Source organism: Benincasa hispida, chromosome 9 (assembly GCF_009727055.1).
Source record: "Benincasa hispida cultivar B227 chromosome 9, ASM972705v1, whole genome shotgun sequence".
In the NCBI taxonomy this organism is placed as follows: Eukaryota; Viridiplantae; Streptophyta; class Magnoliopsida; order Cucurbitales; family Cucurbitaceae; genus Benincasa; species Benincasa hispida.
Window position 1 is genome coordinate 77,991,848 of NC_052357.1, and position 21,217 is coordinate 78,013,064.

The 21,217-nt window shown below is 35.3% G+C and overlaps 2 protein-coding genes across 2 annotated transcripts in view; one reads left to right on the forward strand and one right to left on the reverse strand.

The window, feature by feature from the left end:
* The window catches only part of LOC120085698 (DNA-directed RNA polymerases IV and V subunit 2-like), a 9,505-nt gene extending 5,079 nt beyond the window's left edge, over positions 1 to 4,426 (forward strand). Inside the window, exons 7-9 of the mRNA XM_039041843.1 lie at positions 609 to 1,550; positions 2,393 to 2,664; positions 3,689 to 4,426. Coding sequence (XP_038897771.1) covers positions 609 to 1,550; positions 2,393 to 2,664; positions 3,689 to 4,190 — 1,716 coding nt within the window. The 3' untranslated portion in view covers positions 4,191 to 4,426. The remainder of the gene's footprint in view (positions 1 to 608; positions 1,551 to 2,392; positions 2,665 to 3,688) is intronic.
* A 10,868-nt stretch (positions 4,427 to 15,294) lies between these two features.
* Positions 15,295 to 21,148, reverse strand: LOC120084880 (3-hydroxyisobutyryl-CoA hydrolase-like protein 2, mitochondrial). Its single transcript, XM_039040690.1, has 14 exons — positions 20,853 to 21,148; positions 20,605 to 20,685; positions 20,417 to 20,485; positions 20,161 to 20,224; positions 18,896 to 18,975; positions 18,575 to 18,658; positions 17,857 to 17,941; positions 17,202 to 17,287; positions 16,994 to 17,118; positions 16,607 to 16,667; positions 16,283 to 16,381; positions 16,080 to 16,181; positions 15,963 to 16,004; positions 15,295 to 15,780 (listed from the first exon to the last, which is right to left on the reverse strand). Exons 1-14 carry the CDS (start codon positions 20,979 to 20,981, stop codon positions 15,664 to 15,666), a joined length of 1,224 nt encoding a protein of 407 aa, XP_038896618.1. The 5' UTR covers positions 20,982 to 21,148; the 3' UTR covers positions 15,295 to 15,663.
* Between the last annotated feature and the right edge of the window lie 69 nt (positions 21,149 to 21,217).

Here is a 21,217-nt window from a genome sequence, read left to right on the forward strand (position 1 = left end):
TTTTTAAAAAATAAATATAAAAATAAATATAATTTTTATACCAAAAGAAAGTTCAAAAGTAAATGGGTCGATGCATTCATATGTTTAAGAAATTTCGTATTATGTATTTCACACTCAAAATTTATTATTATTGTCATATATGTGCCTTTTTAGTCTACTTAACAAGTGTTCTATGCATGTCTAACACATTTGTTATACTAATAAGTGTCCGATACGTGTCGAATAAGTGTCGTCGTCGGACACGGACACGCTAGCCAAACTAAAATGTTAAAAAATGTGTCCTTGCTGTGTCGTGTCCTAGATTTTTAAAAAATAATGTGTCGCCGTGTCCACGTGATGTTGTATTAGTATCTTGTATCCATATCTATGCTTCTTAGATATCTACCATATAACTTGTTGGGCACTTTGTTGCGTCCAATAGGCATATCTGTTGGTCTCCCTCATCTATTTTATCGTCGGAGGTGGCAGATTATTGCCATTTACTTTCATGGACTTCAACAGTTTTTTTTTTTTTAATTAATTTTTTTTAGTGGTTGCAATATATGCTCTGATCATCTTATGTGTTCTATGATCTATTAATTTCTTTTTAATCTTTCCATGTACTGCAGGTAGAAGTCAAAAGAGACGAACAACTGAAAGAAGTACGTATATTTTCTGACGCTGGAAGGATATTACGTCCTCTCTTAGTCGTAGAGAACTTAAATAGGATTGATAAGTCTAAGGGAGAAAACTATACTTTTCAATCCCTTTTGGACAGGGGAATTATTGAACTTATTGGAACTGAAGAAGAAGAAGACTGTCGTACAGCTTGGAGCATTAAGCATCTTATGGAAGATGAAGGGACTACGAAATATTCCCATTGTGAACTTGATATGTCATTTTTATTAGGTTTAAGCTGCGGACTTGTCCCGTTTGCAAATCATGACCATGCTAGGAGGGCTCTGTTTCAATCCCAGAAGCACTCTAATCAAGCTATTGGATTTTCAACAACCAATTCTAATTTTCGTGTTGATACTTTATCCCACCAGTTACACTATCCACAAAGGCCACTTTTTCGTACAATGACTGCTGATTGCCTTGGAACACCTGGATACCTGTCATCTCACACCGGTATACTACCAAAACCAGAGTTCTACAATGGTCAGAATGCTATTGTGGCAGTCAATGTTCACCTGGGTTACAACCAAGAAGATTCATTAGTAATGAACAGGGCCTCTCTTGAGCGTGGCATGTTTCGGTCTGAGCATATCCGGAGTTACAAGGCTGAGGTAGATAATAAAGAATCTTCAGAGAAGAGGAGAAAATCTGACGATGCAATAAATTTTGGAAAGACTCAAAGTAAAATTGGAAGAGTTGACAGCTTGGACGAAGATGGCTTCCCTTACATCGGTGCAAATTTGCAGAGTGGAGACATTGTCATTGGTAGGTGTGCGGAATCTGGGGCTGATCACAGTATTAAACTGAAGCACACTGAGAAGGGAATGGTTCAGAAAGTTGTTCTCTCTTCTAATGACGACGGGAAGAATTATGCTGTTGTATCCCTCAGACAGGTACTTTAGATCTAATTTTAGATGAACCTGAATAACATATTGCATAACATAGCTACTAGTATAAATTCATTTCAATAAAAAAAAAACATAGCTAGTATAAATTAATCAATGGTGCTTCTTAGGAGATCATATTGGATGTGGACATTGTTTATACCTCATTTCACAACTATTTGTTTGTTAGTTTTTAGTTTTTCATAAGTGGACTTGTTGTCTCACCATTTCTCTATCATTCCATCTTTCCTAAGTAAATATTTGGATTCTAAGCCAAATTTTAAAAACAAGAATAAGTTCTTAAAAATTTCTTTTTTGCGCTTCCAGAACTTGGTTTGTATTTTTAAAACACTCCTCAAAACTCGAAAGTATACAACAAAACAAAGAAACCACTAGTGGAAGTAGTGTTTATACACTTAATTTTTAAAAGCCATATGGTTCTTAAGGTCCACTTGGTAACCATTTGGTTTTTGGTCTTTAGTTCTTGAAAATTAAGCCTATAAACACTTCTACTCCAAAAGAACTACTTTTTTTTACCAATGTTTTAAAAAACTAAGCAAGGTTTTGAAAACTAAAAATAGTATTTTGTGAAGCTTTGTTTTTTTCTTTTCTTTTCTTTTCTTTTTTTTTAAGAATTTGGGTAAAAATTCTAACTCTTTTACTTAAGAAGGATGCAAACCATTGTGAGAAATTTAGAAAAAATAAGCTTAATTTTCAAAAATAAAAAATAAAAAACCAAATGGTTACCAAATGGAACCTTAACAATGCCTTATTGATCTCATATTTTCTCTCGCTATCTTGATTATCTAGTAGAGTTGCTTGTTTCTCAGATGCATAATCTCTTTTGGCAGGTTCGATCTCCTTGTCTTGGAGACAAGTTTTCAAGTATGCATGGACAAAAGGGAGTTCTGGGGTTTTTGGAGTCTCAAGAGAATTTCCCCTTCACAATCCAGGGGATAGTTCCAGATATTGTTATAAATCCACATGCTTTTCCTTCGCGACAGACTCCTGGTCAATTATTGGAAGCGGCACTTGGGAAAGGGATTGCTTCTGGCGGTTCTCTGAAATATGCAACGCCTTTCTCAACTCCTTCTGTTGATGCCATTACAGAACAGCTTCACAGGTAACTGTTTTATGATTCATTTATAGCCTTTCACACTTTAACCTGTTTCTTTGGTTTCAAAATTTTGTGATGGAGATTTGAAACACAGATCTCTTAGTCTTCAGTACATACAGTACAGATGCTAGTTGAGTTAAGCTTTTGTTGGCTATCTCCAAGTTTAGTTGTATGCACTTATCTGTAAATAGGTTTAAATCCTTTTTTCTCTCAGCTTCTATTTTCATCTGATTTCATCCGTTGAATTTAGAGATTCTATTTTAGTTCCAGGAGCTAGGCCTAAATAACCATCGTCTTCATTTCCATTATTTTCTGTCAATTGTTCTGTAGAAACTCAGCCTTTTGTTTATTGAGTAAATGCTTTTTGAAACAAAGGTCTATTTGGTAATTATAACTTACATTTTTTTCAAAACTGTTATAAATAATAAAGTTATTTAATTGCATTATATTCTAAAGTGATTCTATGTGTTTTTATTTCTTACCACATTTTTTTAGGATTTTTGGATAACCTTTTAAAATTATTTTGGATAATCAATATTTTAAGTGTAGATTAAAAAAAATCAATTAATTTTTTAAAACTATTTTTCATTTACTAAGATTTTTTTTTTCTTTCAAAAACTACTTTTGGTTGTCCAAAATCACTCGACATGAACGAAAATTCAACTCTTTTGGTGTAAACATTTACAAATTTTCAAGAATTACAATTACAATTTCCTTCTTCCAAATTTGAGAAATCTTATCTATTCCCTATAATTGGAATTCCTTTCTGTATATCTTTAGATCATTTTGTTCAATCAATGAAATAGTTTCATATTAAAAGAAGTCAATTTTATTTAAAAATAAAAATTCCCCTAAAGTTATTCAAAACACACAAGTTTCTGACTTCATAGCAGATATATCATTTTCTTTTTAAATGATTAATGAAAAATAATATTTAGAAGTTGAGAAACTAAATATTACATGATAGAAACCAAAATAAAGTAATATTTTAAAAATGGAACTAAAGTTTGATGTTGAATGTTGTGAGCAGGGCAGGGTTTTCAAGATGGGGAAGCGAGAGGGTGTACAATGGCCGAACTGGTGAAATGATGCAATCACTCATATTCATGGGTCCAACATTCTACCAGCGCTTAATCCACATGGCTGAAGACAAGGTTAAATTTCGCAACACTGGCCCTGTCCACCCTCTCACACGACAACCTGTTGCTGACCGAAAGCGTTTTGGCGGGATCAAGTTCGGGGAGATGGAACGTGATTGTCTTATAGCTCATGGTGCCTCGGCCAACTTGCACGAACGTCTATTTACCCTCAGTGACTCTTCCCAGATGCATGTTTGCCAGAAATGCAAGAATGTTGCTAGTGTGATTCAACGATCGGTGGCTGGTGGTCGTAAGATAAGGGGTCCATATTGTCGGGTTTGTGAGTCAGTTGACGATATCGTGAGGGTAAATGTACCCTATGGAGCGAAGCTATTGTGCCAGGAGCTCTTCAGCATGGGCATCAATCTCAAGTTCGAAACACAACTGTGTTGATCATGATTGCCGGAGGGAATAATTGGCTTCCTTTTCCTTAATCTCTTGACCAACTCCGAAGTTGTTTTTTTGTAATTTTGAAAGGGAAATATTCTCACGACAGATGTTAATTGGTCTCTCTTGGTAGGAAGCTAATGCGTTGGTAACGTATTTCTTTTGTTTGTTTGTTTTTTTTCCTGCTATTTAATTTTAGAATTTGTGGCCGCTGAACTGAATGGTAATATAATATTATATAAGCAGGTCGTGTCGTTTGGACGGTTGGGGTGAGTTTTAGGATGACTTAAAAGGCCAAAAATGTAATTTTTGTTGATTAAAACCACTGTTCTGTTTGGCTAGTCCACTAAAAGTAATTTGAAATTTTTTGAACCCTGCAAGAAAATTTCTTATTTAGTACTTGTAGAATGGACAAGAAAAACACCCCAGATTAGGCATTTGACAAACAGATATAGATTTCCAGTAGCCTTGATCGTGGGTTTTCCTTACCTCGACCGTATTCACTAGGCTTGAATGTTGGTGTTCATGGGAATTTCATATGGATGGGTCAAATTTTGAGGTCCACTCGAAATTTGGTCAAATCTTCAAAAAACTATATGTTGTTCGATGTATCCACGAGACATGTAAGTGGGAAGTACGTGCAGTTAGAATGGATGGTTGTGACATTTTCAAGATCAACAAATATACAGCTACCCACACATGCTCAATTCAAGTCCTTAATCATGACCATAAGCAAGCTAGCACGTTTGTAATTGGCCGGTTAATCAAAGATAAGTTCGGTGTTGGTCGTGCTGAAACCCCATACCATATCATTGAGGATATGTGACTGGAATATGGTGTGAACATAAGTTACAACAAGGTATGGCGTGCAAGAGGAACTACTTTCACTCTTGCAAGAGGTGTCCCCGAGGAATCTTACACCTTGTTGCATGCTTATGGTGAAGCTTTAAAGATTGAAACCCCATGCCATATCATTGAGGATATGTGATCGTTTTTTGAGATTGAACTTGAAGAATCTCAATACTTCAAATATGTGTTCATGACACTATGTAACGACTCGACTTCCTAGGACTCAAGCTAGGATTACTAAATGCATGCATGTATGGAAGTTAAAATGACATCCTTTTGTTAGTGAAATAAATGCTAAATAAATAATGTAACTTAAAAGATCTCCATTAAATTCAAATATTAAAATCAAATGATAGGGTACCCATAAGTCATAAGTGGAAATAAATAAGTCTGAAAACAAATCTCAATCAATAAGTTTCAAATGTCAAGACCGGAAGTTAAAAACATAAAAGAACTCTTAAAACATGAGTGGAAGCATTAAAACTGGTCCCCAGTGTCTCGTTCATGGATTCCTCTTGTCATTCGCCAACATGAGAAAGGATGAGTATAAAAATGCTCAGTAGGTAAATCCACCACTGGGGTCGGACTAAGCATTTATGTCAAATAAATGCTACATGAACTGAAACTCTCTACTAGTGGGACTTGAAGATTTCCCTTATATGGCTCACTCCTTTTCCTTTTCCCTAGAGTACACCTCTTACGTACACCCCAGGTCCTCTCTATGAATATAGGGGCGTGTACCTCTTTCGTACATATGGTTATGCATACACCTCTTTCGTATACACATAACCCACTAAATGTGTACCTCTTACGTATACATGGTTTATGCATACACCTCTTTTGTATACACATAACCCACTGAATGTGTACCTTTTACGTACACATGGTTTATGCATACACCTCTTTTGTATACATATAACCCACTGAGTGTGTACTTTTTACGTACACGCCAGATCCTCTTTATGAATGTAGGGATTCATACATCTTTCGTACACATGGTTATGTATATACCTCTTTCGTATACACATAACCCACTGAGCGTGCACCTCTTATGTACACCCCAGTATCCTCTAGGTATGTATCACTTTCATACATACAGGCCCTAGTACATCTCTTTCATGGACTAGTGCCCCTAGACATGCATCACTTTCATGCACTCAAATAAATCAAATGTTGGAAAGGAAAAGAGATCGCATCCAAAATCATATTACATGTAACATTTTCCTGTTCATGAGTCTTATAAAATCTTGTAAATAATATCATGCGAATCAGTCTAGACAAGCATGCGTAATCTTATAAAAATGAACCGACCTTAGTACATCTCTTTCATGCACTAGACTCCTTAAAACATTCACATAATGAACAATTCATAATTTCATGGTAAATCGCACGACATACATTCATAGATCCAAAAACAAATCTCATGAAAGCATGTACATCAACATATATCTAATTTCCGTCTAGCGCTATGGAATTTCAGTGGTAGTATCACTTATCTCATAATTTAGGCCCAAACTCAATAGTTCTGCTAACATGCTCAATCGTTTTACTAACATACCTTGTAAAAATTCTAAATCATGCTCATACATATAACATTCTTCAAACATATTATCACATGCTCATATATTCTTTCTAAAAAGTTCATTTCAATCTTAGAACCAACAAAATTATCCTTAATCTTATCGCCCGACACAAATGTGGTTCCAATAGTAAGATTACTTATCTCGATACTAGATTCAGATATCGATCCAAGCGGAAGTCTTCAATAATCAATCTTTGAATTCAATTCCCCAACGAAGCTTGAGCAACAACCACCCTCAAGACTCTAATATCCAAAATCTTCCTTCAATCAGATCATGCTTCCAACTTTTAATCCATTTCTTCATTAAAATTTTCAATTCACAAAGAGTTTAACTAACCCCCTTCCACAATAAAATTAATTCTTGACATTAATTTCAAATAAAATTTGTGAGACATAACCCCTTCAAAGTGAAATTAATTCTTGACATTAATTTCAAGTTAAATTTGTGTGACATAACCCCCTTCCAAAATGAAATTAATTCTTGACATTAATTTCAAATTAAATTTGTGTGACATAAAGTCAAATTCCCACAATTTTTCTTTGATTAAACCATTAAATTGAAACATTCCTTTCTCAATAATTGAATTTCAGTAATCCAATTAAATTTTTAAAATTAAAAAATGATCTCGAATATTACAAAATACTGGAATTGCATTACGAATAAAATTTCGGGATGTTACACACTAGGTCCTTGCTTAAGAGGATTTAAGAGTTATCGTCTAGTGGTCATTGTTGCTCATTTGAAGGGTAAGTACAAAGACATAATGTTGGTTGGTGTTGCAATGGATGGTAATAACCAGGTGTACCCTTTGGCATATGCTATCACCGACAATGAGACTGATCGATCATGGAAGTGGTTTATGACGAATTTGAAAGCTGCAATTGGAAAGCCCTAATCTTGTATTTGTTTCAGAACGACACCAGACGATCATCAATGCAGTTGATGCTGTAGTCCCAGCAACATTACAGACTTTGTACATTCCACTTAAAGAGGAATATCAATAAAAACTTCAAAGATGAGGCAATTGGCAAATTGTTTGATAGTGCAGCAAGAGCATATTGGGAGTCTGCTTTCAAAAGATATTGGGACCATATATCGAAGTTCAAGAATAGTAGCCTTGGAAGGTATTTAGAGGATGTGGGTGTTGAGTGGTGGGCAAGATGTTATTAATATGCGAATCGATATGATAACATGACGAACAATAGTGCCGAATGTTTCAATTCGATGACGAAAGAAGCAAAGAAACTGCAAATAACAACATTACTGAAATACATAAGGTGTTGATACAACAATGGTTCTATGAGCCGCGGAATATTTAGTCAGTTAGCACATAACCACATTCAAAATATGCGGATAAAATTATATCATTGGAGTGTGAGAATGCCAGACGATACCGAGTCAATCCAATCGATTGTTACACGTTCCATGTGAAAGATGGTGGGTTAGAAGACATTGTCTGCCTTAACATACTTGAGTTTAGTTGTAGATAATTTCAGTCTTTGGAAATTCCGTGTTCGCATGCTATTGCTGCAGCTCGAAAGTGGAACATCAACTCATTCACCCTATGTAGCAGGTTTTATTCTATGGAGTCGCTTGTCTTTGCTTACGCATAATCGATATCTCCACTTGGCCATGTGACTGAATGGAAGAAACTGCCGGAGTATGCTGACGTTAAGATCTTTAAACCGGAAAGGGTCGTTCGAGTAGGACGAAGGCAGGTACAGAGGATCTCGTCTGCTGGAAAACATCGACCCCCGAGAAAACGCAAACAATGTGGTGGTGTCGGCCACAACAGACAGACTTGTAATGAGCCACTCGTGAATGTAGACAGCCAAGTTTGTCAACATTTACTAGTTGTACTAATTTTTATATTTACAAGTTGTACTGTTTTTAACATTCACAATTTCTACTGTTTTTTACATTCACAATTTGCAGAAATAAGTATACAACTTGAAAAATACAATCTAACAAATGAATGTATCAGCCCTTAGCTTACAAGCATATTGGAATCTAAAGTTCGCCATCTTCTTTTGAACCAACACTTCTTACGTTGGAGATCCGATAAGTCGGTAACCATATGTTCAAGAAATTTTAAATAGAAGATACCACAATCTAATGTATTGCGACCTCATATATCTCTTGTTTCTGCACCATAAACTTGCCATGGGTCATGATGTAAGTCTGGTTTCTTCTGATAGAACATGCAAAAGTGAGTCAATGACGGCAATGTATGTGTCAAAGGTGTTAGGATTAGTGCAATATCATTCATCGAGATGTACGATGGCATGGAGTCTTATAACAATATCCGTCCTCTGTTCACTTCAATCACGATCAGGATCCAATATTCACGTAGGTTGATTTCACTATACACGTAGTCTACGTCAACCGATCCTGGTTGGTGATTTGGCTCCAAACCAAGCACAAGGTTAGTTAACTATCTTCTTTCGCCCATACAACAACAACTTCTTCCTCGGTCCTATCGATATGGCTCTGAACAAGCTTTCGGGTGTGAAAAAGTTCAAATGGCGTTGTTGGCAAAGAATGAATTAATTGTTAATGAACTAAATATACAAAATGAATTAATGAATGAATTAATTGAAAAAGCATATACATACCAATATTCCTAGTGGGAACATCATGAACTTATAGACGCATATCGTGGGCTGAGCAAGCAACTTTTTCCTAGAAAACAAAAATATGCTCTCAAGCACCTAAAAATGAAAGCCCAACACGTTACTAACCAAAACATAGTACATGTAACGATATAAAACTTGTAAACAAAATTAGTCCGTACATCACACTTGATCCATTCATTATCTTTCATCAACTCACAAAACAATTCTTTTGTGCTTTTACCCGTTCTAAACAAAGCCCCTGTGCCAGGTGTGTGAGGCTCCACATCATAGCTCGTAAGCCATTGTAGGAAGGCGTTGAACATTTCCTTTGGGACTGGATGAGTTGGATCGTATCTAACCCTATTAACCATATTAGGAGGACAAACACTTGGATCGTAGTACTTCCTCTTCAACTTTGATCATTTCACTTCAACCGGAGGGGTATAAGGCTTAACCTCTTTCCTCTTCCTACCCGTACATCTTGAAGCCTCAGTGACCTAGGATTTTTTCTCCACCTTGATCTTTAACTTCTTTATTGGAGGTGGGATTAGGCGTAGATGGATATCATCATCCATAGAGGATGGATCTGGTTTAGGTGGCTCGATGGCAGTGGTGGTGGTGAGTGTGGCATCGGTGGTGGTTACAGGCACAATGGCAGTGTGCTGGAGAGGCTGGGATCAGAGATAGGGCCGATAGGAGTGGTGCTCGAGAGAGTGAGATCAGAGATAGGGTCGATAGAAGTGGTGCTTTGGAGGATGGGATTGGAGATAGGGTCGATAGAAGTGGTGCTCGGGAGAGTGGGATTAGTGTTAGGATCGATAGGATTCCTCTCGACATGTTCTTCATCCACACCATCATGGTTACCTGGCTCGTCCTCACCATCATGGTCATGTTGCTTGTCCTCACCATTATGGCCACGTGACTCGTTTTCTGCATTGTTCTACACAACTACACCATATCATTAGTATGTAACACATGAAACACACCCACTCATCCACAAATTGTGAAATGTACATACCCGACATAATGTTTGCAATATCTCAATGATTGTTCGCAGTTGTACCTTCACCTCCCCCAAATCAGACTTCACCTCCCCCAATGTAGTCTCCACTCTCAAGACCCACTTGTCTAAGATTTGCAAGTAGTTTCTACTCCGAATGCTCGTCCTATTTGAGTTGACATTGGGCTCTAGTACACCATTTGGCTCATGGATCTCAAAATTCTCTTTGTGGCAAGTCTCATGCTCAAATTGGAAAGGCATATGGTCCCCCTCATGAGGTTCATGTCTACTAGATACCTTCTCCTGGTCAATGTCTGCACCTTTTTCTTTTGAGCTCCTTGACACTAACAACATAAAATCCTCCTTTTGAAGCTCCAAATACGCTGGGCATTCGTCAACTTGAGTGTCCCAAAATTAACTCTCCGCATCAGACATCGTTAACGGCTTGATCACCAACTATATGACAAATATATTGTAAACAATGTTAAATAATGTTAAATACTAAAACAATGTGAGGTGGTGCTTGTTACTCACTGAAGGGGAGTTGAAGACATCTTTCTGCAATATCTTGTTGGACAATGAATGAGAACATGGCCACCTTAGAAATCGAGGCACAACATTATCGTTAAGTTGAATTGCAGCTCTCCTAGAAACAATGGATATAATCTCATATGCCCAAACCTATAAGACTATTTTAGTTTATAAGAAAGTAATGACAATTCATTACACATTTATGGTAAAGAAAATGTAAGAATTGATACTTGGAATGGAGGAAATCTGGGTAGATTGTACTTCAACAAATAACTTTTATTTGTTTTCACCTTCTCCTTATACGAGGTGACCTTGTCCTTTAACGCTTTCTTCAGACCATTGAAGATTCGCTCCTATAAAAGATGTCCCCAATTTCAGCTGTTGAAGTATTCGAGGTCCTCCACATCATCCAACAACGATTTATCAGTGCTACTTTTTGTCTTGTCTTTTCCTATCAACCCCAACTCATAATAATATACAAGAGTAACTTTCACTTCATCCAAGTCATTTTCAAACTTTAATGCCTTATAACATTCTTCAAACTTGGTGGGATGCACTTCCATCGCCATTAAATTCTTGAAATACTTCAATCGTAAAGATTTCGTCACTTCAACACTACAAACCAGTTTAGTAGGTGATGCCACAATCCCATCACCAATATGAAATTCTCCTTAAAAAATTCAACAATCATCCCATGTAAGTCAAAGGTCATGGAATCAGGCCTGTAACTTTCCACCTCCCTCAATAATATATGGTGGACTAGCGAGCTATCAAAGACTATGTCCATATCCACGAATTTTCTAAACATAGTCTTTCAAAACATTTAAAGCTGCCTCTCTATAAGTTTCTCTTTGATTATCTTATTTGCGATCCCAATATAAGACCTATCCAGGAAAACGATCCTATATAACAATCTTCAGATTAGCTATTACAACTGTAGGTAAAAGAAAAAAAAATTAGAGAAAAAAAGAGACAAAATTATATTATCAAGCATCATGGAAAACTCTCGTTTCAAGATCTCGCATCTTCCTCTCGTTCTTCTCGTTTCTTCATCTCGTTCTTCATTTCATTCTTCATCTCGTTCTTCCTCTCGTTCTTTCTCTCCTTAACTTTATACAAAAACGAAATCACGTGCAAGAAATGAAAAACGTAAACCACAATTTGTACCAGTGTTACCTTAACTTTTGGAGGTGCAGAAAAGAGCTAACGAGACAGTTAACCAATGGAAGAAGACCGTACAAAATTTCTTGGTGTTTGACAGTATAGAAATCAAATCGGATGCAAGTTGTGGCATTCAATTTTAACTGTACTGAGAGAGAAAAATATCGTACTGAGGGAGAGGAAAGAAGATGAAGCGAGAGGAATGAGGAAGTCTGAAATTTTAAATTTAAAACATTTGATTTCATTCCGATGAAGAACGAGAGGAATGAACGAGAGGAATGAGTGTGAAACGAGATGAACGAGCGAGAAATTGGGATGTGCACGCGTCTTCGAACATTTTAAGAACCAAATGGACATTTCACACACGACTGACATCATCAGAAGGCCAAAATTCGAGTGTTTTTGAAAGATGGGCCAAATTTTGAGTGAGCCTAAAAAATTGACTCATCCGTACGAAATTTTCGGTATCCATGCTTCAAAATCAAAAGATTTGTTACATTATAAATCTAATTATTAAAATCAAAACATTATCCATTCTTAATTAGATTCTAAAGGCTCTTGTTGGAAAGAATTTCATTTGACATAGGCCCTAATTTTGGATTAATCTATTAAACAAACTTGAGTCCTTTTAACAAAATTTAACAGTTAGACCTTGTTTGGTAATCATTTGGTTTTTTATTTTTGTTTTTGAAAATTAAGCCTATTTCATTCCACATTTCTTACAAAATTTGCATATTTCTTAAACACAATGGGTGAATTCTTAGCTAGATTTCAAAAGTAAAAACAATTTTTTGAAAACTACTTTTTTTAGTTCTCAAAATCTGGCTTGGTTTTTAAACAATTGGTAAAAAGTAGATAATAAAGAAAGAAAATTGGAGGTGGATGTAGTGTCTATAGGCTTAATTTAAAAAAAAAAAAAAAATCAAAATGGTTACCAAACGGAGTTTAAAATTCTATCAAGGGTTGTTTGGGGTGTTGAGTTGAGATATGATATCTGCAATTGTGGAGTACACACGTTTATGTTTAGAGTGTAAAGTTGAGTTCATACGTATGAGGTATCTAGTGCAGATTTTTGAACTCTAAATAATCTGTTTTTATGATGACTATTTGTTTTGAAGCTTATTTATTCAATAATTTACCCATTTTTTTATTGAATAAAATATGGATTATAATTCTTTTTCTTTTAATTTTTAAAGTTTTTCTTCTTCTGTTTTTTTTTTTTTTTTTTTTTTTTTTTTTTTTTTTTTTTTTTTTTTTTTTAATAATGAACAACAATTAATCAACTACATTTTTTTTTGTAGGAATATAGTTAAATAAAATGAACAACCAAAGAAAAATTAAATTTTGATTCCTAATTTTTCTCCATGAATTTCATCTTCTTCTTTTTCTTCTTCTTGATACTTTCTAGTTTTACTTTATCATAAATTTTTTAATTAAATTTTTCTATCATCTTAACGACCAATGGAATGCCACCACATTTTTTCAACAATTTCACTTTCAATTCCTCTAAATTTGGAGGATCACCAGAGAACAAATCTCCATTTTTCACTATTTTTTGCCATAAAATGTTCCAGGAAAAGATCTCCATTTTATGATTTTTTTATGTTACATACTATTCAACTAGACACATACTTTTCCAAATATTACTAACACTAATTTGATATGTGAATTCAATTAAATAAAAATATATTTTACAAATTTCTACGTATAAATATTGCACTTAATGTAGACAAAGTACTATTATTTATATAATAAAAAACCATACAACATACTTTAACAATCACTAGTCTTATAATAATCGAAAGTGGCTGTTAAAGTTGATTATCGAAGATGATTTTCGTTGAAGTTTGTAGTTGAAAGTAGTTGTCGAAGCCTGAAATTGGTTGCATGAAGGTGGTATTGAAGTTGGTAGCCAGAGTTTGTCGTTGAAAGTGGTTTTCAGACCCGAAGTTGGTAGCACGAAGGTGGTCGTCGAAGTTGATCATTGAAAATGATTTACACCAGAGTTTGTAGTCGAAGGTGGTTGTCGGAGCTCAAAGTTGGTCGCATGAAGGTAATATTGGAATTGATTGTCAAGAGTTTTATCGTCAGAGGTGGTTGTCGAAGTCGGGAGTTGGTCGTCAGAGTTGCTCGCTTGAAGGTGGTCATCGAAGGTGATTTTCATTGGGGTTTGTAGTTGGAGGTAGTTGTCGGAACCTACAAACGTGGTTGTCGGAGTTGGTCATCAGAGTTCGTTGTCGAAGCCCAAAATTGATAGTCAGAGTTGGTCGCGCGAAGGTGGTTGTTGGAGTTGGTTGTCAGAATCCGAAATTAGTCATCGAAGTTTTCATCGAATGTTAGTTCTTGACCAAGAAGCACAAAGACAGATAAAGATACATGATACGAAGATACGACACAACGATACGTTAGTTTCTAAAAAACTAAGATACAGATACTTTGAAGATACGTTATATATATAATGTCTACTTAATTGCTATAATACTTATTTTAAATTAGATTAAAATAAATTCAAGAAGAGAGTGAAAACTTGAAAAAAAATCTAGTAATGTCAAATGATTATTGAATGACTAGAGTTGACGGTAAGAAAAAAAGTAGAAGATGAAGATTGAAGAAAGTTGAGATTGAAGGAGGTGTGAATCATGATTTAAATAGTGTGAGAGAAGGAAAGAATGAAAATTCGATTATGTTTTGGATTTTTTTAATTTTTTAATTTTTTTTATTATGTTTTTACCATTTTTAATTTATTTTGTTTTGGATTGCTCAATTTAAGTGGATTTTTATGTTTAGAAGTGATTTTAAAATGGTTGAAATCATTTTTGTCATTTTCAAAATCAGCGTGAAACATGTTTAATCCTTCAAAATTAATTTTGATGGTATGAAAATTGCATTTAAAAGTATAAATTTGAAAACTAAACTAATATTAACTAAAAGTGTGTTTTTGAGTGATTTTAAAAATGAAAAAAATGATTTTTGATGATTTTAAAATCACTCCTTAACATGCATTAAAATAAAATGGATTGTGTATTGGGCTTAAATTTGAAAAAAAAAATTGACCAACGTATCATTTTCACATATCTAGAAGCATATATGCTTATCTGAAATTTAAAAAAAAAATACTTCAAATAACGTATCAGACACGTATTTACCACGTATCTAGATGTATCCGTATCGTATCTGTATCTAATACCAATTTTCTGCACAATAAGAAGTATATGTACTTCTTAGGTTCTCAAAGTATGGTAGTAGCAATAGTCGCCAATAGTAGCCGATGGATGAAGCCATTGAAAACATTGGAAGAATTGGGAGTTTTTAGTGAGCTGGAGTGAGTTGGTAAAATATACCAACTCAACTCCACCAATTTTTAAAGTTAGTAGACTAAACATTACCGACTCAACTCGATTCATATTGATGAGCCAAACACTCCTTTAAAAAAGAGATAAAGCAATACAAGATACATAACATAAACATGGAGGTGGCAGTGATTACGAAAAAAATGCTCAAAACTCCATTTGATTGGCTGATTTTTTTTTAAAAAAAAAAAAGAAAAGAAAAAGAAACCTAATACACTAGATGGGAGAGGGAAAAAAACCCTGTCAAAATGGTCATTAAAGGTGAATAAGAGAAATTGAGTGGCTAAAATAATTGTGGTACGGTACAGGAGTGGGGAAAAGTACCCACGGGGCATGCGTTGGGTATATTTTTGCTTCTTTACTGTCAATTTGGATCTCTCTTAACGAACCTCAAATGAACGGTTCCCGTAATGCTGTGGGCAGCTCTAGTTCAGGTAATTCACCTGCCCGTGAAAAATAGCTGTCCACCATATCTTTACTCACATCCCCTAGGGTCGGAGGATTCCACTGCAGGGTTCACCATCAAATTATTAATTATTTTACATTAAAAAAAACATTTCATAAAATACATCTTCAAATTCCTCTATTAATCCATCAAGATAGGCATCTTGAAAGAGAGTTGTTCGACAGATAGATTCAAATTTTATGTAACAAAATGAGATTTAACCGAAGTACGGAGTTCAACAAACCTTAGGAGCGAAGTCTTTATCCACCAGCCTAGCTCGAACACCCTATCAATGCATACAAAAAGTAAGGCGTCCGATGACGAATTTTAACTGTCCAAATAAATTTGGAAGGGTAATTACCTCGTAGAAGTCGGGAGATGCCTGCTTTAGAATTCCATTGAGGGATATCCTGTATTCACGAGCAAGACATTGGTCGAGACTTTGAAACCTACCTTCGCGGATCTACGATTACAATGGGATAAAATAAGGATCAAGGAACTAATGTATTCCAACATATGTGTAAATAAAAATGAAACAAGAAAGATGGAAAGAAAGAAACTCACAGATCTTAACGTAACTTTCAGGCTCAACGGCGAAGCTTCTTTAAGTAACTTCAGGGTTGTTGAATACCATTCATCATAAGACTCTGCAGCCTCTTTTTCCTGACGTGTGGATTTAGACAAATAATACTTCAGTAAAATTATCATTGTGATTTCTAGAATGGAGAAACCGTTTCTGTTCAGAACTTGACTTGGACCATGCGCCTCGTGAGTTTTTGATTCTTAGTAGAGGTCAGCGACTTATACACTTGGCTAGTCTATAAATTCTATTCTACTAGTTGAAGTTTCCAACATCTTAAAGGTTTAGAAATAGAATACAACGCTTACCAATGCTTCTAAAATTTCCTCAACAGTGTCATGGCTAAAACACTTGTCAATTGCATCGAGCCTGTGGAAAAAGAAAGGCTTGGAAATTATTAGAATCTAGAAGAAATAAAAGAAAAATTATATTGTCGACGTCGCCATCATTTGTGTTCGAAAGATGAATTCTATCCTATGGTTGTTAAAGCCCTAGGATGTTTTATGACGGAGTTCACTATTTAACTCAGGCGACAATTCTCGTAGTCTCATGGTATGACACTTCTAATCCGTTCAGTAAGTACAAATTCTCAAAAGTAAAATCAACTTATTGAATTTCTTTGTATTAAATTTAACATCCGTAGAGGCTAGGACTTAACCTAAACAAAGAGGAAAGATGTAAAAGAAGAACAGTACTTGGAAAGAACACTCCTCCTACTATCAGGATAAACAAGATCACCGTATGCAGCAAGTGATGATTCTATGACAGAAGGGTCATCTGTAATCATTTTACCAAGGCGTTCTTCAATCCCACCAAGTCTCTGCCAGAGTTATATATAATCATTACAAGCCATGAATGAATAAGAATGAGAAATCAAAAAGGATGAAGGAACAGAAAACAAACTGCATTGAGCGAATAGTGTGTAGCAAGGCGACAGACAATCATCTCCACCCCATTAAGTTTATCACCAGTTAGAGCCAAGTATTCGCCTGGAAGAAAGAAAATTGTCCAAGAAAATTTGCTGCTTTTTAGACCAAACAAGCATATGGCGATCAAATTTTGGGACTATCATATATGGTTCAATTAAGGGATAGCAGAGAAGATTATGCAATTAAATATGTTGCTTTTGGATGTATTACTTGATCGAATTTACAATTATTGCCATCTGATCCTAACAGAACTTTCACTTAAATAAATGGCTTTACCACAATGATGATGTTCACTTTCCTTCATATTTTTTGTCATTCTTATACGCTTCAAGGGAAGACAGCCATGAGAAATCTTCATCAGTGCACCAATTCCTGGATCTTACATCAGTGCACCAAAGGAATTTACTATGGACTTTCTTCTATCTTCCAATTGAACTAATTTGAGGAATCCAACATTGTGCTATGCGCTCGACTTAAACAATTCCGGGATCTTATATTTCTAGGTTTTACCCTTATTTCTTTTCTTTCTCTCTCTCTCTCTCTCTCTGTTTTTTTTTTTTTTTTTGGGTTGGGGGGGTGGGGGGAAACAAATTCAAAATGCTGCAAGATTTTAATAATATATATACTACCTAAGTAGCCAGGAAGACGAGAAAGATAGAAGGAAGCTCCAGCGTCAGGATGAAAACCCATTCGAACCTCAGGATGAGAAAAAACCTGTAATAATTACATGTAAGAAGAAGAAGAAATGTGGAGACTCTACATATTGCTTTTGTCAATACGAATAGATGGGTGTGATATAAATGGGTATATTTCTAGCGACTTACGAAAATAGGAGTTTGAAGGTGAGTGTTCTTTCTTGCACAAATTGTGCTTCTACTACATAAAAATATTTGGAAACTTATAATTTGAAAGGAAAAGCCTAATCCCATTGCCAACAGTGTGGTCCAGTAAAATTCCAAATTATGAAATCTGTGCAGAAATGCTATTGCTGTCCATCCCTTCCAGAAATATATTATACACTCAGATAAACACGTTCATAGGATATGCAATTTCTAGAATTAAATAGTACATTTGTACTTTCCTTTATTTCATTTCTCTCCCTTTGGGAGAATGTTCCCTCAAACAATTTTCAATCAATGAGAAGTTCATTTCTTGTTTAGCTATCAAACATTTGCTGACATTCATCAAGTTCTATTAAATTTCTCCATTTTCAAATACTTGAATCTATTTATTCAAATATGACGTTATGCGACGTTGACGAGCAATGTCAAATAGAGTCATTTAAGTATCCAGATAGAATAACATCACAAAAAGATGATCGCACTTATTGCACCTATATTCACTTACAGTTCTATCAGTCACCACTTTGAACATTCCTGGAAGGGAAATCCCAGCCCCACCTCCCATCATGATACCATCCAACAGGGCCACCTAATAAAAATAATAATGACAAGCTACAAAGTTTTATAGGCGGCATAAAGTTCATACATAAATACATATACAAACAAAATGAAGAGAGAGGGAAAAAAAAACCATAAATTGCATACTGAAACTCTCTTTAACCCCAACAGTAACCCTAGACCCAGAGAAAAAATCATCAAGAGTGATGAGCTCTTTTTAGTCAATCAAAATATGGAATATTTCAACAGAGAACATGAAGTTACTCACATGTGGCTTCAAGTAAGTTCCTTGAAGATACACAAATTTGTATAATGTCTCAAAGAACTTCTTGCAGTCTTCAATATTCCCTGTGCCCAAAACGAAAAAGGATCAACTTAAGGTTCTAACTTACTTGCATGAGATAGTGAAACCCCATTTAAAGCACCATACACTGGATGAAAGATGAAAATAAATCTGTTAGGCTGTTATTGTAGTTTCTTTTTCTCATCCTTTTTAATATTTTATTATTTAGTTACAACTATGAAAACTATACAAATCAATGGATGTGGATTATTGTCCAAAAGGAGAACCAAACGTGGGAAAGATTTTTCATAGTGTGACACTGTCTAATTCACTAAGTTTATGAACCTTTAATCAAAGATCTCTATTTCATATAACCAAACTGGTCCATTACGTCAGTACGTTTCTTTATCTAAGTAATCTAAATAACAAAAAAAAGTGATATAATAGTGAATTCCAATTCGAAAGAAATAAAGGCCATCAGGAAACATTCATTTGATTCCAGTTCCACTTATTTTCTTTACATTACTTGAATAATTCTTGGAACTCATATGTGTGTGACATGTAATTGAGGGGAGAGCATCAAAGACTTTATTGTGAGGTTTCTCACGATATAAAGGATAACTATTGAGTTCAATTTTTCCTTCTCCATATCCTTCCAGAATCTTTTTTCTCTTTAATCGGTATTGTAGCTTCCCCAAAGCAAAAGCCAAGACAATATGGAGGTTTTCCTCTTCATTTTCATTCTATTTCTTATAATAGGAATTAGATCAGTTTTTGGGATAAAGAAGATAGGGTATGAGAACGAGTGAGGTCGTATTACTTCAACTTAGGCCTCCAACCTCAAACATATTTGCTAATACTAACAGTTTTCTTTCTTACTTTTGGCCAGTCGAAGAAAGCTTTCACGATTTCCCTAATATGGTATTGACCTTGATTTCCAGTCATCCTCTCGTCTCCATTTTCATTTCTATCCTTTTCATTACATTTGTTTCATATTAGAAAATTTGCTGAAATGACAATCATATCATTTCCCTGAGAAACCGACAGCATTTGCCATTCATAATGAGAATACTGAGGCATGAACAAAATTAACATTAAACAAGCAATGTCATAGCCTATTTGCCTTCGTAGAGTCTCAATACTTAATAGCAACACTGAATCCTACAAAATTACATGATCATATAAATGTCTCAACCAATGCCAATGATTAGTTTTCAAAGTTCCATTCGAAACATCAAAAGACCTCTCACCTTCATTTGATAAATGATAAAGCGCAACAACATCTGCACCGGAGCAAAAGGCCCTGCCACTACCCTTCAAAAAAGAAATAATATGACACTTCTCAGGTGCGGGAGGTAGAACAAGTCCGAATGATAAAACACAAGCTAAACTTACAATAGCTTCCAGATAAATTAAGACGTTTCTGACACTGGAAATATAAAAATTAAATCGGAGAAAGAGTTCAACGTTGAGCATCCGTGAATGCACACGCAAACCAATTCACACCTTCATTAAGACAAATCCGATATCAGAATTTTCCTCCCACGACTCATAAAGCCTGTTCAACCGAGCTACCTACAACAAATAGAGCTCTTCTTTGAACATCTTCCAACAAGTAGGCAATTATGAACCAAACAAGATAGAAAGCTAATCTCACTACACAGAAAAGAAGAAAAGAATCGTAGAAAAAGAACCATGGAAGTAGTGAGAGCATTGAGAGCTGATGGCCTATTGAGGATAGCTGCTCTGGACTTCGGTCTTCCTTCCACTAGAACCTAAATATCACATAAACACTTCTTCAGAACAAAACCGATACCTGCTCAGTAAGCTCCTCCTCCGAAAATGAATCCAGTTTAGGAGAGAAAAACAGAAAGAAAGAGACGCATTTCCGCGTTTGATAACTTGTTAACAAACTAATAAAGAACTCCGAACACGAACGAACCTGGTCGGAAAGATCATCAGTTTGAGCATAGTTTGGTAGAGCAGAGAAGCCTCTCTTCAGGTTAGAAAATGAACTAAATCGCTGAAATGAAGATCTCCTCACTGCTTCCAGTGCTTTCCATCTCTGCATCTCTCCCCGTCTTTCTGGAAGTCTGTGTGAATTGTTCTAGATTCCACAATCTTCGTTCTCGTCTATGAATTCTTTGAAGCTAAGAACACTTTCAAATTTCAAGCGAAGTTCAAAGAAATTTTGCTCCGTATTGCGGCTACGAGACCGTTCTTGATTCGGAGATTTTGGGACTGTCTGGTGTTTAGTTGGAGGGAAAAAGCCCATTTCATTAGGCGCTGATTCCAGATAAATGGACC